The sequence below is a fragment of the Triturus cristatus genome, chromosome 2_1 (genome assembly GCF_964204655.1).
Source record: "Triturus cristatus chromosome 2_1, aTriCri1.1, whole genome shotgun sequence".
Classification (NCBI taxonomy): Eukaryota; Metazoa; Chordata; class Amphibia; order Caudata; family Salamandridae; genus Triturus; species Triturus cristatus.
Window position 1 is genome coordinate 675,490,492 of NC_140581.1, and position 16,593 is coordinate 675,507,084.

General features: G+C 41.5%; 1 protein-coding gene across 2 annotated transcripts in view; it reads right to left on the reverse strand.

Annotated features, from left to right (window-relative positions):
- Window positions 1-588: 588 nt before the first annotated feature.
- NREP (neuronal regeneration related protein) overlaps window positions 589-16,593 on the reverse strand; it is a 128,952-nt gene continuing 112,947 nt past the window's right edge. For both annotated transcript variants that reach the window (XM_085632593.1, XM_085632594.1), the window contains one exon: window positions 589-2,303. In XM_085632593.1, coding sequence (XP_085488719.1) covers window positions 2,178-2,303 — 126 coding nt within the window. In that variant the 3' untranslated portion in view covers window positions 589-2,177. The remainder of the gene's footprint in view (window positions 2,304-16,593) is intronic.

The window sequence follows — 16,593 nt, forward strand, 5'->3', positions numbered from 1 at the left end:
TAAGCATTATTTAACTTCATGCCTTATCCATTTTGGGAACCGAATTAAAATCTAAGCAGGAAATCAGATCTGGTGTGGAGAACATGCGGTTTGTAATCCCTCACAGCATTAAACAAGATTATTGAAAGGTTTCACTCACTTCTTGATGGGCAGTAAAATAAAATGAAACTTGTTTGACGATTTGCTGCTGCGAAAGGCCTTTACACTGTAGTTCCTGTCCTCTGCTCGTGTAATTATTGTTTAAAATATTGTAGTTTCGAAACAAAAATTAGTTCAAGTAAGAAATATAGTTTCAGAAAAGTTATAGATAAGATGAATACAACCAGCTTTTGATTGGTAATCTGTCATAAAGTATACCAGTTATATTGAACAACATTTTATTCTTCTGCAAGGTTTGCATCCCTTTCAGTGGAATATATTTGAAATTGGCATGCTAACATAGGAATTCCATCCACATTGCAGTTCTGGTCCACATATTTATTTTGACAAACAAGAATTTGTTTGTTAAAACACAAATGTATAGTATGTGTAACGGGGCGCTGGACGCGCCAGTACACACCGATTAAAAAACACACTCAAACACTTGCATGATCCCTAGAACTTGCATATTTATTGAACAAATCCTACCAAAAAAGTTAAAATACATTGGGTACTTGCAGTGCATTGTTAAAGAAACACATTGTTACGATACAAAAAGCCTGCCATTTTGGCAGCACACAACGTCAACTATACATACTTGTCACATCTATTGGATACTATTTACCGCTCTATTATATACAGCCCTGTTTATATATCTAACAAAATTTTAAAAAAGGAAATCCTTAAAAGGAAATTGCTACAGAAAAGTAAAGAAAAGTAAGAAGTGCAAGAACATGCAATAGTAATTAACAGTCAGAAGCTTAAACTGTTCACAGGACAAAGGATGCCCTGAAAACAAAGACCCAAAGGAAGGAGGCCTATAAAAATCACAAGGTGGGCTTCCAGAGTGCGTCCAACACAACAGCTTACTAGATGTAGATAGTATTGTGGATTGGTGGTGTTCTGTCACTGAGAGCAAGAACAAAAGTGTAACAACAATCGCTAACTGCCACAGACCTTATCCAGACCTGCTTGACCTTGTGGAGTTTTTTGAGTTCACAACTTTTCAATAATATCACCTGCTTCACCCCCTAAAATAAAGTGGCTTTTTAGGAAGTTTTGATAATGGACTTTCATCTATTGAAAATATAATCTCTCAGTAAAAGACGAAGTGCTCTACAAGGTGATTTAAAAAGTATAGTTTTTGATTTGTTAGGCAGGCATTCATACAGAGATGGATTTAAGCACATTACAGTCTTGTGATTGCTCCCGCTTAAATTGCTCAGTCGCGATGCTGAGGTTTGAAGGCTAGCTTCTATTTCTTATTTGCTGTTAGCATTTACTCACTCAATGATACTGGATAGGAAAGCCACACGGCAGACACAAGGAACACAATTCAGTCCTCTCTAAAGAACAACAGTCAAGAAAACAAAAGTACCAACACCTTCTTAGAAAATGAAAATAATAAAAAAAATAAACTCCCCTTCATAGCTACCTATCCAAGGAGCCTGTTTAGAGTCCAAAATAGCACCATTCATCAGTGTCTCAATCCCGTGGCAGCATCTCAGTCACTTACCACAAGGAAGCAATGTGTTTCATACAACTACTACTTCTATACATTGAAAGTGCGCATGGTTAAAATATAGAGCAATATACGGGTAATGGGTGAAAAGAAACTACCTTGCTGGTTACATGTAAATGAGAACAGGGGGGACTCTCAGCCTCTGCGAGGATACGGTTAAGGAGAAAGACATCAGATTGGTGCCTCTGGGGAGACGGGGGATCACCAGTTGAATGTGGGCAGTAGAGTTTGACTAATGGAAGACGTTCTTGTTGTTGTGATAGAAACTAGCCTCAAGGCCCACCTGTAATGTTTGTAAACATGGATACACGTTGTGAAATTCTGAGAGCTTTGACACTTTGCAGACTGTTCAAAATGATGTGTGATGCACATGTCTCCACTGCAATTCTCTAAAGCAAGGCTCAGAGTCCCAAAGTTTCTTAAATTTGATGATTTACAAATAAACAATTCCCAGTAAAATACACCATTTCATTGTCAACACCCATAAACTAAATGTGATAAAATGGAAGAGTAATGGTTAAAAAAATGTGAGGTAATTGATTTTAGCTAAACTAAAACCATGGTCATGTCCTGGTGTCAGAGATGTGGCTTCTGTATCCTTGCTCTCCTTGTGGTTAACTTCTTTAGAGATGTACAGACGTCCCTGGATGTATGGAGAAAAGAGAACACAATTAGCATTATTTAAAAGATAAACTAATGAAATGCTCATTAGGATGCTGCTTCCTGGCATGCTAAACATGAATATCTGTGAAGTCTCATGTCGCTCTTACACTAGGTCTTAAAATATTTACGGCCTTATTTAGAATGTGGCTGATGAGAAAAGGAAGCAGATGCCCTTTCTGTCCTATTTAGAGTGTACACGGCCTCTATGTGCCAAACTCGAAATTAGGCCTTTGGTTCTGTTACAAAGGAGACTACAAGCACAAAAAAACCTAAGCATGGACATCATTTAGCCGTGGCTGCGGACTTCAACAGTGCCCCTCTTGAGTTTCCAGAACCTTCCTTTTTCTTTGTTTTTGTGTTATTTTGGCATTCATCATCTGCTGTGCACCGATTATAGGAATGTTTTAATTTACTTGTGATTACACCGAGTCAAAAGCTTTGTTATGCAATTTCTACTGATGTCACTGAGGTCAAAGGTTAGGTCATGCAGAAATGATCCGATGTCTCTTCCCTATACCCATTCTTTTCTTGAAATGACACCACTGGTTAGGAAGTCTCCTGCAGCCCAAATTTAAGCTGATCTCTGTACAAAAACGCCGCAGGCGCATAAGTACAGCCACCATCTGCACAGATTATAATGCCCTGGCTTCTGGAGTAACTGTAGACAGAATAAACATTGGAAATACAAGTGCACTTGATAATCCTCTGAAAATTCAACACACAATTATGGCTTTTATGTTTCTATTCTATACCTGTCTGTCATCAAACCTGCAGTTTCAGAGCTATTTCAGAAACTGGAGCTGGAAGCGGAAATAGATGCAAAAATGTAATCATTTTTGTAAGCATTCGCCAAACTCCACCATAGTAACTCCATCATCGCAACAACACTGCTTTAGGTTTAATATCTCTTTTATTATTATTAGTGAAGGAAAAAGGCACAACAATCAGCCCACCTACATCCAATGGCCTGTGGTAAGCATCAATAATCAAAAAAATGAAGGCTATAGGGACAGGAACAGAGGGCAAACAAACGGTAAAGGATGTGAGAAGGGTAGCTGGAGACATGGACAACCTAAAGAGAGAGCAGGACACCAATCACAGAATAGAGAGTGGGTGTATGCGAGTGACTGAAATGGGCACCATTTACCCCTTTAGGGAGGTTCACGATCAGGGTGCATTAGTTTGAGGGTTCGTAGAAATAATGGGCATATCAATTCTCTAAATTCATCCGACAGGTACCAGATGCATGCCCCCAAGGTCTTGTCAAACAAGAGCAGTTAGTGGGTCACTACCGCTGTCAGCTTCTCCATTCCCAACAATTCCCAGAGTTTGTGTAGCCAATTGAGTTGTTTTGGGCTCTCTTCGGAGCCCCGGTGGGAAAGTAAGATGTGTTTGGTAGCTCCCAGTGCTAAAGTAATAGCACGTCCTTTGACAGACTCAGAGGATATGTCAAGGGGTTTGGGAGGCCCAGTAAAACGTAGCTGGGAATCCGAGGGAAGTGTCAAACATGTCATTCACTGCAGTCAGTACCTTGTTCCAAAAACAGCATATCTTGGGGCATTGCCAAAGAAGTTGGGTAAGAGTGCGTGTCTGCCCGCAGTGTCGCCAGCATGCGTTGTCCCTATTTGCATTCTACTGGGCGACTCTAGCCGGAGTAAAGTACCAATAAAGTGCAATCGTCAGGAACATTTCTTTGCTGGAAGTACTACGTGTGAAGGAATGAGTGCAGTGGAGAATGTCGCTCCATTCCTTATCAGTAAAGGTGCATTCACATTCCACCTCCCACCTGTGTTGTGCAGGTATCTTCAGTTTCCGCAGGGCGGTGAGGAAGGTGTAAATATCCGAAAGGATGCATTTGCCAGACGAGCAAGTGAGGAGCCATTTCTTGAAGGGAGTAAATGGTCGGCTGGCATGAGAACTAGCCAGGGAAGTGTCAGTTAATGGCAAATAGCAATGTACTGCCAGAGGGCTTTAGATGGGATCACGAACGGCCGACAGGACCTCGGAGAAGTCCTTAAGGCTGTCTATATCAAATAGGTCACCTATCCGTTTGCAATTAGCCTCCTGCCATGCAGCAATTGTGGAGCTGCAGTGCTCAGGGGGGAAATCTGGGCTCCCTATGATCAGTGTCTTGGGGGAACAAGGGTGTGGATAGTCCCAGCAAAAGCTGCACCTTGTCTCAAACTCCCACAGTGGCTCGGTGTACCGGTGAAATGTAGACCTCAGCGGTCTGGTGTGGTTTCGGTAACCATGGAACCTTCTAGATATGAATGCCTGCCACCGCCTGGTCAACTAAGCACCAGTGTTTTACAGAACTAGGCTGAGACTACTCCATCATATTACGCAGCTGTGCCCCCTGGTAACAACACTTTAGATTAGGAACCCCTAAGCTGCCATCTGATTGAGAAAGTTATGCCTATGGCTTAGCCATCCGCGCCTTTCTACTTTCCCAAATCGGGTCCCAAATAAGGGTTTGCAATCTACCGAGCATCCGCAGAGGGGGTTCGAGAGGCAAGGTCTGCATTACGTATAGGATTTTGGGTAGGACTGTCATCTTGATTGCTGCCAAGCGTCCTAACCATGAGAGGCCGTAACCCTTCCATCTAGATAAGTCTAATCGTCTGTTCATCAGGAGCACTGCATAGTTATGTCCCACTGTACAGTCTGGTGTAGGGTGTATCTGCAGACCCAGATAGCTTATTCCTTGTGGAACCCATGTAAATGGTAACTCAGACTCAAGCTGGACTTGGTCAGCTATGGAGATGGTGATGTTGAGAAAAAAGGAGATTTGTTTTGAAACCAGAGGCTGCCCCAAAGGCCGCCAGCTATCCCATCATCGCTGGCAGGGAGTCATGAAGGTTTGATAGCATTAGTAGGAAATCGTCGGCATAGAGCACTATTTTGTGGTCCATGCCCCCTATCGTTATGCCTGTTATGTGTGGGTTATTGCGCACCCGTTCCGCGAATAACTCCATATATAATAAGAGTAGCTCCATATATAATAAGAGTGACAGGGGGCAACGCTGTCGGGTGCCCCTGGAAATTTGGAGAGGCTGGAATAAGATTCCATTAACTCGCAACATTGCTCTGGGGGAGGCATAACTACACTGAATCCACTTACAAAACCACGGTCATAAGCCGAATCGCGTCAATACCGGGCCAAGATATGGCCAGTGGACCCGATAAAAGGTCTTTTCCGCATCAATATACAGGAGAAGAGCCAGTGTTCGAGAGTGCTATGTTTTGTTCATAAGGTGACAAATACGTTTAGTATTATCACTGCAGCCTCTTTCAGGTATAAATTCAGTCTCATCGTGGTCCACCAGGCCCTGCATATAGGGAGCTAGTCTATGTGCTAAAATACAGTAAAGATCTTAGCGTCTACATTTAGTAAAGAAATGGGGCAGTAGGACGAACAGTATTCAGGGTCCTTACATGGCTTGGGAATCATCCTGTTCGTGGCAAGTTGCATCCTTACTGTCAGTGTGCCGGTAGTACTAAAGGGCTTGTATAATCTGGCCAATAAGTGGGCCAGCAATGTGCCAAAGGCTTAATAAAAATCTGCGCTATATCCATCATGCAAGATAAGGAGTATGCAGTTCCTGGGGGGGAGCCTAGGTCCACGAGGAAGGGGGAGGATCTCTTTTTAGGAGAAAGGGCCCCCACACACCCCATGCTTCATCATCGGGCAGCTCCTCGTTGGGCAAAAGCTGCAATGCCCAAGCATCCCCGCGGGGGCTCTATTTGCAGGAGATCTTTTCTTTTTGACGATGTGAGTTGTGAGGTGTGGTGGGACGTGTAGTGGTTGAATCTGAGTAGAAGTGAAAAAAGGGTGTGGCAATAAAAAAAAACAACGGAATCCAACAAACTCTTTACTCACTGCGTTCCTTTGTTATAATTAAAAAACAAATGTCAAGGCGAGGGCAAGATATAATAAACCTCTCAAGCCCTAGTTAATGTGTGTGAAAATAATGGGGGTCAACATATTTCATTCCTATTATTGCCCGGAGGATCATGGCATTTTATCAGGACCAAAGAATCCTTATCTACTCATGTAGGGATGGTGGATTTGCGCATGTGGATAATACCATACCCTAAATCAGTGGGCATTGCAGTGCCATCCCAACAAGGAGCTGCCCGATGATGAAGCATGGCAGGGCTCTTGGTCCTAAAAGGTGGATTCCCATGTAAAGACGCGATGGAGTCAGCAAATGTATAAAAATATTTATTTATGTGCCATAAAAGGACCCACTGGTGTAAGAGCTAAAGCATCCAGCTCTAGTAATCTCCAACCGCTTCTGCCCCAATTCAAACCAAAGCTCTTACATCAGTGGATTCTAAGTTACATACAACAATTCTAAGTTACATACAACAATTCTACATGACATAAACAAATTCCAATGACATAGATAATTTCACGTTCTAAGACAAACATAAAAGAAAGAGGAAGGATACAATTACCACATGTATCCTTTTACAAAAACAAAAAAAACGTACTCTAAAATATAATCATCAAACTTCTTTGGTACTCTTGTGCTCTTTTTTTGCAACATAAGATTACCCTCATCAAAAGAGCCCCGTAGATTACTTCCTTCCACAGTTGATTCAACCTGATGAGCAACAGGATTATTTACAACTCCACTGGAACTTTCAGCAACCACACAACCCCCAGTAGAACTTTGAGCAGGAATACACTTTGCTCCATTCTCACCAAACCACACATCAGCATCCACAACCTTATCCTGTTCAAACAGGCATTCCTGCCTAGGTTTTAGAAGAACTATAGACCTCTTGTTCCACCAACCCTTGTCCTTTAGCAAAACAGCAGAATCAGTCACTCTTTCCACTTTGAAAGGAACAGCGAACTTAGACATACCCTTACATGTTAATGAGGGTTTGATGACACGTACCCAATCACCAACTTCAACATTTTTACTTTTAGCCTTATGACATGTGTCATGATAAGATTTTCCATAGATGCGAGAATCAGTTATGTTACTTCTAGCTTTAGCAGTGCAAGACTCTAAAGTGTCACCCTTAACATTCTTTCCAAAAAGGGGTGCCAATAACTTTTTGACTTGCCTTCCCCTGATCAAAAAATATGGAGTCACTCCAGTGCAGGCATTCGAAGTAATATGATAACTCCAAATCTTTTCTTTCAAAAATTCAAAAACATCAAATATGCTCTTCAAATGCAGTCTGGATCCCTTCTTTTATGAACTTGTTGGCCCTCTCCACCTGACCATTGGCCCTAGGACAATACAACAATGCCCTCTCGAACGCACACCTAATCTTTAAAAGTTTAACATCGTGGTAGAAACAAATTGCACCCCGTTATCTGACATAAGAATAATGGGTGCTCCTTCAATTCTGAAGATATGTTCTAAAAACATTATAACTTCATCAGTATTGGGATGTTCCACAAAAGTGTAATACATCCATTTAGAAAAATTGTCAATGACAACAATCAAAAACCTACTTTCCCTGCACAAACATTCATACGGTCCTGAGAAATCAATGGACACTTTTTCCCATGGTCCCATAGGAGCATCCTGAATAGACAAAGGCTCAGTAGAAACCTTCCAATGTTTGTCAGATCTAACACACACACTACAGTTATCCACAAACTGTTCAACATGAAGTTTGAGTAATTTTTCTGTTCCAGAAACACCATTTGCTTTAAAAATGTACGTAGTAACTGTATTTGTCACAAGTGTGCATATCACTGGTGAAGAAGAAAAAAAAATGCTTCAAATATGCACGTAGTAAATGTACATGTTAAAAGTGTGCATATCACTGTTGAAGAAAATGTAACTGCTATGAATATGCACTTAATAAATGTACCTGTTACAAGTGTGTATATCACTGTAGAAATGAGTCTCAAATTATGTGACACAAAGTGTGACCGCAAAAAATGTTAATAGTATAATAGTAGAGCAAGTGTGTGCATCACTGTGATACACAAAGTAGGAAGACTTCAAATAAAAATACCCAAACAAAAGGATTCCTGAAGAGAAGTGCGGGAATCACTGAATTTGCTCCGATGACAGTAAAATGCTCAGGAAAGCAGAAGAAACACACACGGAACTGCACAAAGGCTCGCAGTGACGAAAACAGTTCCCGTGTGAAATTGATGCACTGCAGTGGGGATCCAATATGGCTGCCACATAACGCGGTAAACGTTCTGAATACGTACATCCAATATGGCCGCCAGTGACTTAGTGAACATGCTGAATGCGTACTACACGCTGCAATGAGGGAACTCTTGGCAACCCAGCTGACGTCAATCAAGTGGATGCATCTTAGGAAGATCGAGACGATCATGGAAACGCTGGAAGGAGTCCTTGCGTGCAGAACCATCAGCGTGTGCAGAATCATGAGCGCAGACCACAACAGCTAAGACCACAATGGCCAAACTGTAATAATTGGGAAAAATCCCAGTACCTTAAATTTTTCGCGCGATGAATCCAAATGTGGACGCAAATGTGGGCACAGACAGAGAAGTCCGATGGGTGCAAAATTCACCATAAATATATTTCAATAGAAAGGTGGACGAAAGGTAGTCTTGAGAGACGGAAGTCTTCCAGTGAAAAAAAAAATAAGAGAAGGGCACAGTGGGTCGGCACTAGCAACTCAACGCCATTGTAAAGAAGTGATAGAGTAAGGAAATGTATAAAAATAGTTATTTATTTATGTACCATAAAAGGACCCACTGGTGTAGGAGCTAAAGCTCTTACATCAGTGGATTCCAAGTTATATACAACAATTCTAAATTACATACAACAATTCTACATGACATATACAAATTCTAATGACATAGATAATTCCACGTTCTAAGACAAACATAAGAGGAAGGATACTATTATCACATCCCTCTTCCTGGTAGAGCTAGACTCATATCCTATAGGAACTGCATGCTCCTTGTCTTGCTAGCCTAACATAGGTGCCGTATGCAGGGCATTTTTCAAGCCCCAGTCCCCCAGTTCTTTTTCCTCTCTATACCCATCATGTCCAGGGGCCATACCCATTTGCAAATGTTGTAGATGAGTAAGGTCTTAAAAATAAATCATACATGTTTGAGGCTCATAGTGGAAGAGCAAGTTATATTAGTTACTGTGCCTATTGAGTGGGAATGCTATTAAGTGCTGTATAGGTAGTCCAGTTGATGCTTCTGTGCTTTAAAATGCAACTACATCAAATCTACCTTACAGTCCACATTATTGGATTCTACTAAATGGGGGAAACCGGATGGAGACGAACAGTCTAAGTTGTATTTGTGAAGGTTACTATTTAAAATAAAAGCTAAAAATCTCATTCAAATGTACACAGGTTCCGTTGTACATTTAAATAGAAAAAACATTTAAACCACAAGCTTTTCAGAATTTGAGGCGGTAGATATAATAACACTTGCCCCATTTAGAATAATTAGCCTTCACTGTTCACTTTTGCGCTGTCTTTCCAATGCAGCCTGAAGACACCACAAAAACGGAGGCAATCTTGGGCATGTACAACAGGATGGAATTGTTGGTGATGTAGGAGCAGATTTATTAATAAACTGTTTACTTTTACTTTTGTGTGATTAAGTTAGTACAGACAAATTTACAGCGCCTCTAGACTGGTTGCACTGACAGCTTGAGATACTTGGCATTTGAAAAGTTGCATTGCATGCATGATTTCTCTCTCTGTGTTTTTCCTTTTTCATAAAACAGATGAAAAGGCGAGCTTTTTCATTGTGTTGTTTATTTTCACTACATTATTTAATTTGCTTCCAAAGAAGCCTGCCAGAGACGTCTTCATAATGTTGTAAATATTCAAGGCTGATGCAGCCTGCTGGTTCAAATGTGCTCCTCTACATTATTTAATAGTTCATTGTTTAGTAGTGCTATGTCATTTCCCCTTCTCTGTTGGTTAAAGGAGATACTTAGGTGGGTTCCTAGAGTGAACATGTTTCACGTAACACATTTTTTGCAATGCTGTTTGGTTTGAGTCAATGTAAGCTTATTAATACAGCCTATGGTGCCACCTCACACCATGTAAAGAGTGTGGTTTTTGCTCCTCTGACCCTATAAAAAGTGACTTCATTGGGATGTGCGTCATACCTTTCCTGGCTTTCAAACTACTTAGACTCTATGACAGTCTGTTATTTGACAACATGCTTAGACTTTTATCTTGACCTATGATATATTGATGCTTGTTTGAACTGACTAACCAGTTACCTTTTTGCTTTCTGTAATTCTCAATTTTAAATACACCTTAATGGTTTTGAGTTTGAATCTTGTTTTGTGTAGGTTCCCTTTATTTGCTTTGGGCCTTGTCCTTTGAGACTCAGACAGCATCTTCTCTGTCCTTTGAATTTATCAGTGGAAAGTGCCAAAAGTGACACCATCACTCTGTAAAGTTGGCAAGTCAGTCTTCCACCTTTTTGTACATCCACAAGGCACAGGAAGAATCTCCTTTCACCAGCCACAATGTTCACTGCAGGGCTAGTTTCTGCAATGAGGTCCGCACTTGTATAGTTTTGTGTGTACCAGAATTAGCCTAAAACGCTGAACAAACAAAGGTATGGGACAACTACATCTGGAAGATAAGCCCAGTTTGACTAATACATAATCAACTTGTGGAATTATACTTTGCTCAGAAATGCTTTCTGTGGTGTAATAATGCAATGCTGTATCAATCTAAAGTATACAAAAAAGTGATGGATGGAATGCCTGAATTCATCTCAGCCACTGGTAATTACTCAGGGCCGCATCCCTATCCATCGTTATTTTGCGCACCATGTTACCTCAATTTAGTCCCAGCTATGTGCAAATCAGTTTTGACTCTTCCCAAATTGGAACAATCCAGCCTGAACTGCCCAGCCAGGACCTCCTGAACAAGCAACCCAGGAATGGTTTCGCCACAGCTATGGGCTCATCAGGCAGGGTGCAGCTTGGTTCGTGTGACACAGTGTGCATGTGACCCACGTCTGGGCATACCCGTCCCATTTAGGGCATAAAGTATACAAAAAATACGGCCTGTCATTTCGGGTTGGACTGTTCCGACTGCAGCAGGGTCAAGATTGATTTGCATATAGCTGAGTCCATAATGAGATGACATGGTGTGCAGAAGAATGAAGGGTTGAGCTGTGGCCAAGAGCAATCAATTACCAATGGCTGAGATTAAGCATTCCATCCATCGCTTTTTTGTATGCTTCACACTTAAAGACAGCTGCATGGCAAATTCTGAGCGTTTTATCATAAGCATAAGTGTACAATAAATCTTTTTCAAGACTCAGCTGTTTCACTGCAGTAGAAAGGAATAGCCAGAAGTCTGTTTCTTCAACGCAGTTCACCGTTTACATCTGCGGCAAAACGTCGCCCAGAAACAGAAAACTTTTCCACTAAGTAAAAACACTGTGAACGAAAACTCGTGTTTTGGGACTCTCTATTTATGATTTTGTGGGACTGTTTGCAGGATGTGGGAAGAAAAACAGACAAGTAAACTACATAGGCAGAAAAAATGCACGCGCTGGGCCCGCTTCCAAAAGCATTGTGTTGGACAGTTCCTCTCAGCTGCAAAAACAATCTGGCTTTTGAAAATCTGCCATGCAATCATGAGCTGCAAAACCCACGCGCCCCGCCCGGGACAGCAGAAAGGAGGGCTCTGTTACACTTTTTCCCTTAGCAGTATATCCAGATTAAAACGTATACCAAGACCTGAGAAGAAGAGCCCGATGATAAACGATTTCGAACTGCATGCAAACACAAGCAGTTAAAAACAGTATCAGCTCTAATTATTTTCATTGAAAACATTTTCGCAAACTTAATCGATTTTATTTAAGTAATTTTATTGAAAATATATTGCTATTTTTTGTTTTAAATTCATGACTTTAATCATTCTAATTCTAAACCTAAAGTGCAACAAATTGTATTCTGTTATTGTAGTAAATGGATGAGAAATGTATTTTGCTTTCATGTTAAAAACCCAATTATAAACAATTCTACAATCCCCTCAGCCCTATCAAATATGACTTGTGCATCCTGCACTTTCCCTGAGAGATCAAAGGAAACCACATACTGTATTTTTATTTTCACCACCCCTCGTCCTATGTGCGAGCACACCTAGGAAGGGGAGTCTAGGCATGGCTTAGTTGGCTGGCCATTTCCCATTCTCTTCACACTGCATTATTCTCACTGAGGGCAGACACTATAACCTTTGTTTGTGAACGATGGCCCGGGGTATTCTCTCCAGGGCTCTTGACTAATTTAACTTGGCATGGCGGTGGCTTCAAGTCTGCCTGCTCCCTCGTGATGCCAGGCGCTGGATAGGCAAGCTGCTGGTCTCTTCTGCATGGCAGTACACACTTACATCAAGCAATCGTTAATCCATGTCACCAACTCTCCAGTAACAAGTATGTGGGTCAAATAACCTCTCACATCAACAAAGCAAAGTCCCTTCTTGAGTCCTACTATTTCAGAGCATTCTGATGCAACTTAAACTGTTCAAACTAGCAGGCATCTATCTAAAGAGGCAAGGAAGTGACACTAGTCATAGGCACTCTAGGACAGGGAAAAGTCGCAAGAATTGCGAGAGGAACGGTCACGCCCACACGTGCGACAGTAATTCAGCGTTGTCAGCAGTCGAGCGGCTGATTAGTAAGTATTATAACAGCCTTCACTGAGAAAGTAGATGAAGTTCCTGGGTGGAGGTACATGCAAAGGGGGGCGAACACTAAAAAAGTCTCAAGTTTGCACTTGTTCAAGTCCTCCTTGTGCAACAAAAACACTTGCAAGTTGCTGTTGTCAAGGGATGGAGAAAATAATTCCGAAGTGGGACTGGGGAGAAAACACTCCCACAATAAAGGGGGCGGGGGGAGTGTAGAAGAAATGGTTTCTACATAGAGAAAAACTTTTCCCAGTGCAGAAACAAAATATGTCTGGTGCAAAAGAAACCTGTATCAGCTTTTAGCACAGCACATTCATTATCCACCTGGTAATAGTTCTGCAGGAGTACATTTTTAAACAACACTCTTGAAAATCTATGACTTTTGGAATTTTTAAGAGTACTTCCCAGAATCTTTGAGAAGTCAGGAATTTATTCAAAACAAAGTCATAATCCTCCAGAGGCAAATTGTGGACTTTTCTTCTTTGACCTTTATGAACCAGACTCTCTGTTCCTCATGTATTCAATGGTAAATCAAAGGACTGCGAAATGAAGCAACCACACACACACACACACCGCCCATAAAAAAGTTAATTTTGAGAAAGCTAGCTTCCATATAGCATTACAGGATCATTAGAATTCAGAATTCCAACTAACCTTGAGCCGCCGCAACTACGGTCTATAAATCACAAACTATTAGTACCTGGACTCGCCACACTGATCATTCGGATTACTGGAAGTTTGACTCCATGATATCAACTCGGGCATTATCTAACCTACCCTTCACCAAGGTCAGAAAGCAAGACGTAGGAAGAGGGAGAGAATTCCAAAGCTCAGGTGCAATCACAGTCAAGATTCACCTTCCAAGAAAGATTTTTTTGATTCGATGGACCATGAGGAGCTTTGACGAGCAGGAGCGAAGTGTTCAAGGAGGGAAATAAGGTCGAAAGTAGGCTTTAAAATGGCTAGGGCTAGAAAGCTTTGTGAGCCAAGCATAAAGCTGTGAAGGGACTCAGAAAATAAGGCATCAATCTCAGATTCAATCACTTTACGTAATTGATTATGATTTCATACAATTCCCTTTCGCTGGTACCTGCCACAAAAAGCTGCATGGGGGGGGGGGGGGGGGGGAGTGTTCTCCGCTTCTTCATTCTTAACTGCCGACTATGCAGACTGCATCCCATAAGCTCATAAACGCCACTGGTAACTAATTGTGGCTCTTATTTATTTAGATTTATTTAAAATCTGTTTAATTAAAGAGTTTTGACACCTATTTTCTTTCCGGTGAAATGATCCTTTTTTTTTACCAGAAATATTTCTTGGAATTGATTTGTTTTTGCTTATTTGTGTTCAATAGGTGATTCATTTTTGTTCAACTTTGTTTTATTGATTTTAACTTAAGGCAAGCACAATACATTTTCCATATATGCCCCAAGAAATACAATGAATATAAGTCTTGGTACCCGCTCGTCCCCTGCTTGATAACGCAGTTCCGCAGAAGTTCATTTATATAGCGGGTGTCCTTGGGTGCTGTCTGGATTGAAGCTCCTGCTTCCGGTCTCATGCCCGTCCATGGAACCCCCAACAAGAGCAAAACCCTCCCCCCTCCCTTGAAACTACCCCCACCCCAACCAGTGTGCCAAGCCTTTACCTCCATGTGTTGTTGCGCGTGAGAGCAGCTAGGTGTCTATGTTCCAGAAGTAGCCTTAGGGGGCCGTGCATCAGTAAGTCGCAAGAGGCAGAGATACTTTGGCAAGGTTATTTCGTTAAATTCCGTCGATAGGAGTGACAAAATAGGCTGCCAAACCGTATGAAAGGATGCGGTGGATTGCGTAAGAGTGGCTTGGATGAGTTCCATACCCAGCGTGTAAGGTGATTAATTTTTGTAGTGAAATGATTTGTTTTCAATTAAATGTCAAGATCTTTGGTTCAAAATTCGCCAAATTTCCTATTGGTTGAATTACATTTATCCAGACGTACAAATCTGACGTTGGGGGCATGGGAAAGCCTTCATCTAGGCTACCACCTGATGGCTTACCATGCCTGCTGCCATAAACGCCTTGTTATCAGGCAGAAGGTGTCCAGCTTTGGTCTTGGAAAGGAAAAATCAGCACACCAACACAACTTAACGTCCTTTCACATGCAGCCCCTTTCTTGCACTGGCATACTATTTTACAATACCAGAACATCATTTTAGGATCAAAAATTGGCATTTGGATTTTGTAGAAGTGTACTGTTACTATTGGGTAAATGAGATGATCATTATGAATGAATGAATGAATTGCAGAACTTGCACGGCGCACGGCTTCTCAGAGGAGTATCCCAGTGCTAGAGAACAAGCAAGAGCAAAAGAAAACGGGATTATGCAGCTATAATACCATGCAGAGTAGCTGTCTTTATACAGCTTAATGGGTGGACCAGTCCCTGGGAACTGGTCAGTTAATCAGAACAATAGCGATCACTAAAAACAGGGGGCTTTCAGATGTTTGTAGAACACTGCAAAGGATTTACACTGTTGTTGTAGTGTAGTGTAGCTTGTTACAAACTAAAAGCGGTTAGACACTACTGCTTTGTAAGGGGGAAGCAGCACGGTTAATAGCTGAAGCAACGACTGCCATATTCTGCCTGCCTGATTCTATTGATCAGATACTGCAGGATGACTTTTAAGACCACACTTTAAGGACAGCTTTGATCTGGACCACACTTCATTGGCAGTCACTGTAAAGATTTCCAGACGGCCCAGATATATTTCAGTTTCCTCAATTCCTCAGCCAGGTCAATCACAGTTTCTTTGCTCCCCTTCAAACCAGTGAAGGCGCCAGTAGAACAGACTGGAATAAAGTCCACTCCAACCAAAAGGCCCTCTGCTTATTTACATAGGAGCCAGAAGTGTAAACCTATTTTTAACTTGACGTGGCTGATAAAACAATTATGGACATAAATATCGATTTGTGGCATCGTGGTTGTGACATGATTCAACAGGACAGGGCGTGTTTTTAACTGTAGACTGTAGTCAACGATACTCACTGCAACCTCACTAAAGTTGCACTCATCCAGGGTTCAATACTGGCTTGGAAAAAAGAAAAGTTTGGCAAACTATCAGGCGATGATACCTTTGTTTTCATCACCTGGCTCACCATCTCACCATCTCAGATCGACCATCTGGTTATATCCACCAATTGAGAGGACACTGGTCTTCACCAGATGTAAACTTTTTTTTTTGCCGATTTATATAGAGCGAACTCGACCCAAAGGTATTGGAGTGCTTTACATGAGCACCTGTTACGTTACACAAGGACACATTCATATTTCTTTTATTGTTAAAGCGTGCCACTTCTTACAGAAACAAACGTGCAGAGACGATTCTGCAAAATATTCCTAGTTTGTCTGGGTTCAATTAGAGCAAAAATATTTTTCTGTGCGCAAACATTATTTCACAACTGAGAAAAAATATCACTTGTAGATGGCAAACCGGGAAACTGCATACAGGGTTAAAATCGAGTTTCAAGGTAAACTTTACTGGCGGGGAAAAAAAACTCCCACACCCCAAATATTGAGGGCAGGAAGAGGAATAAGTCATACTTTCAAAACTATTTTGAAAGTTTATGCTACAGGCTGCAGCAGTG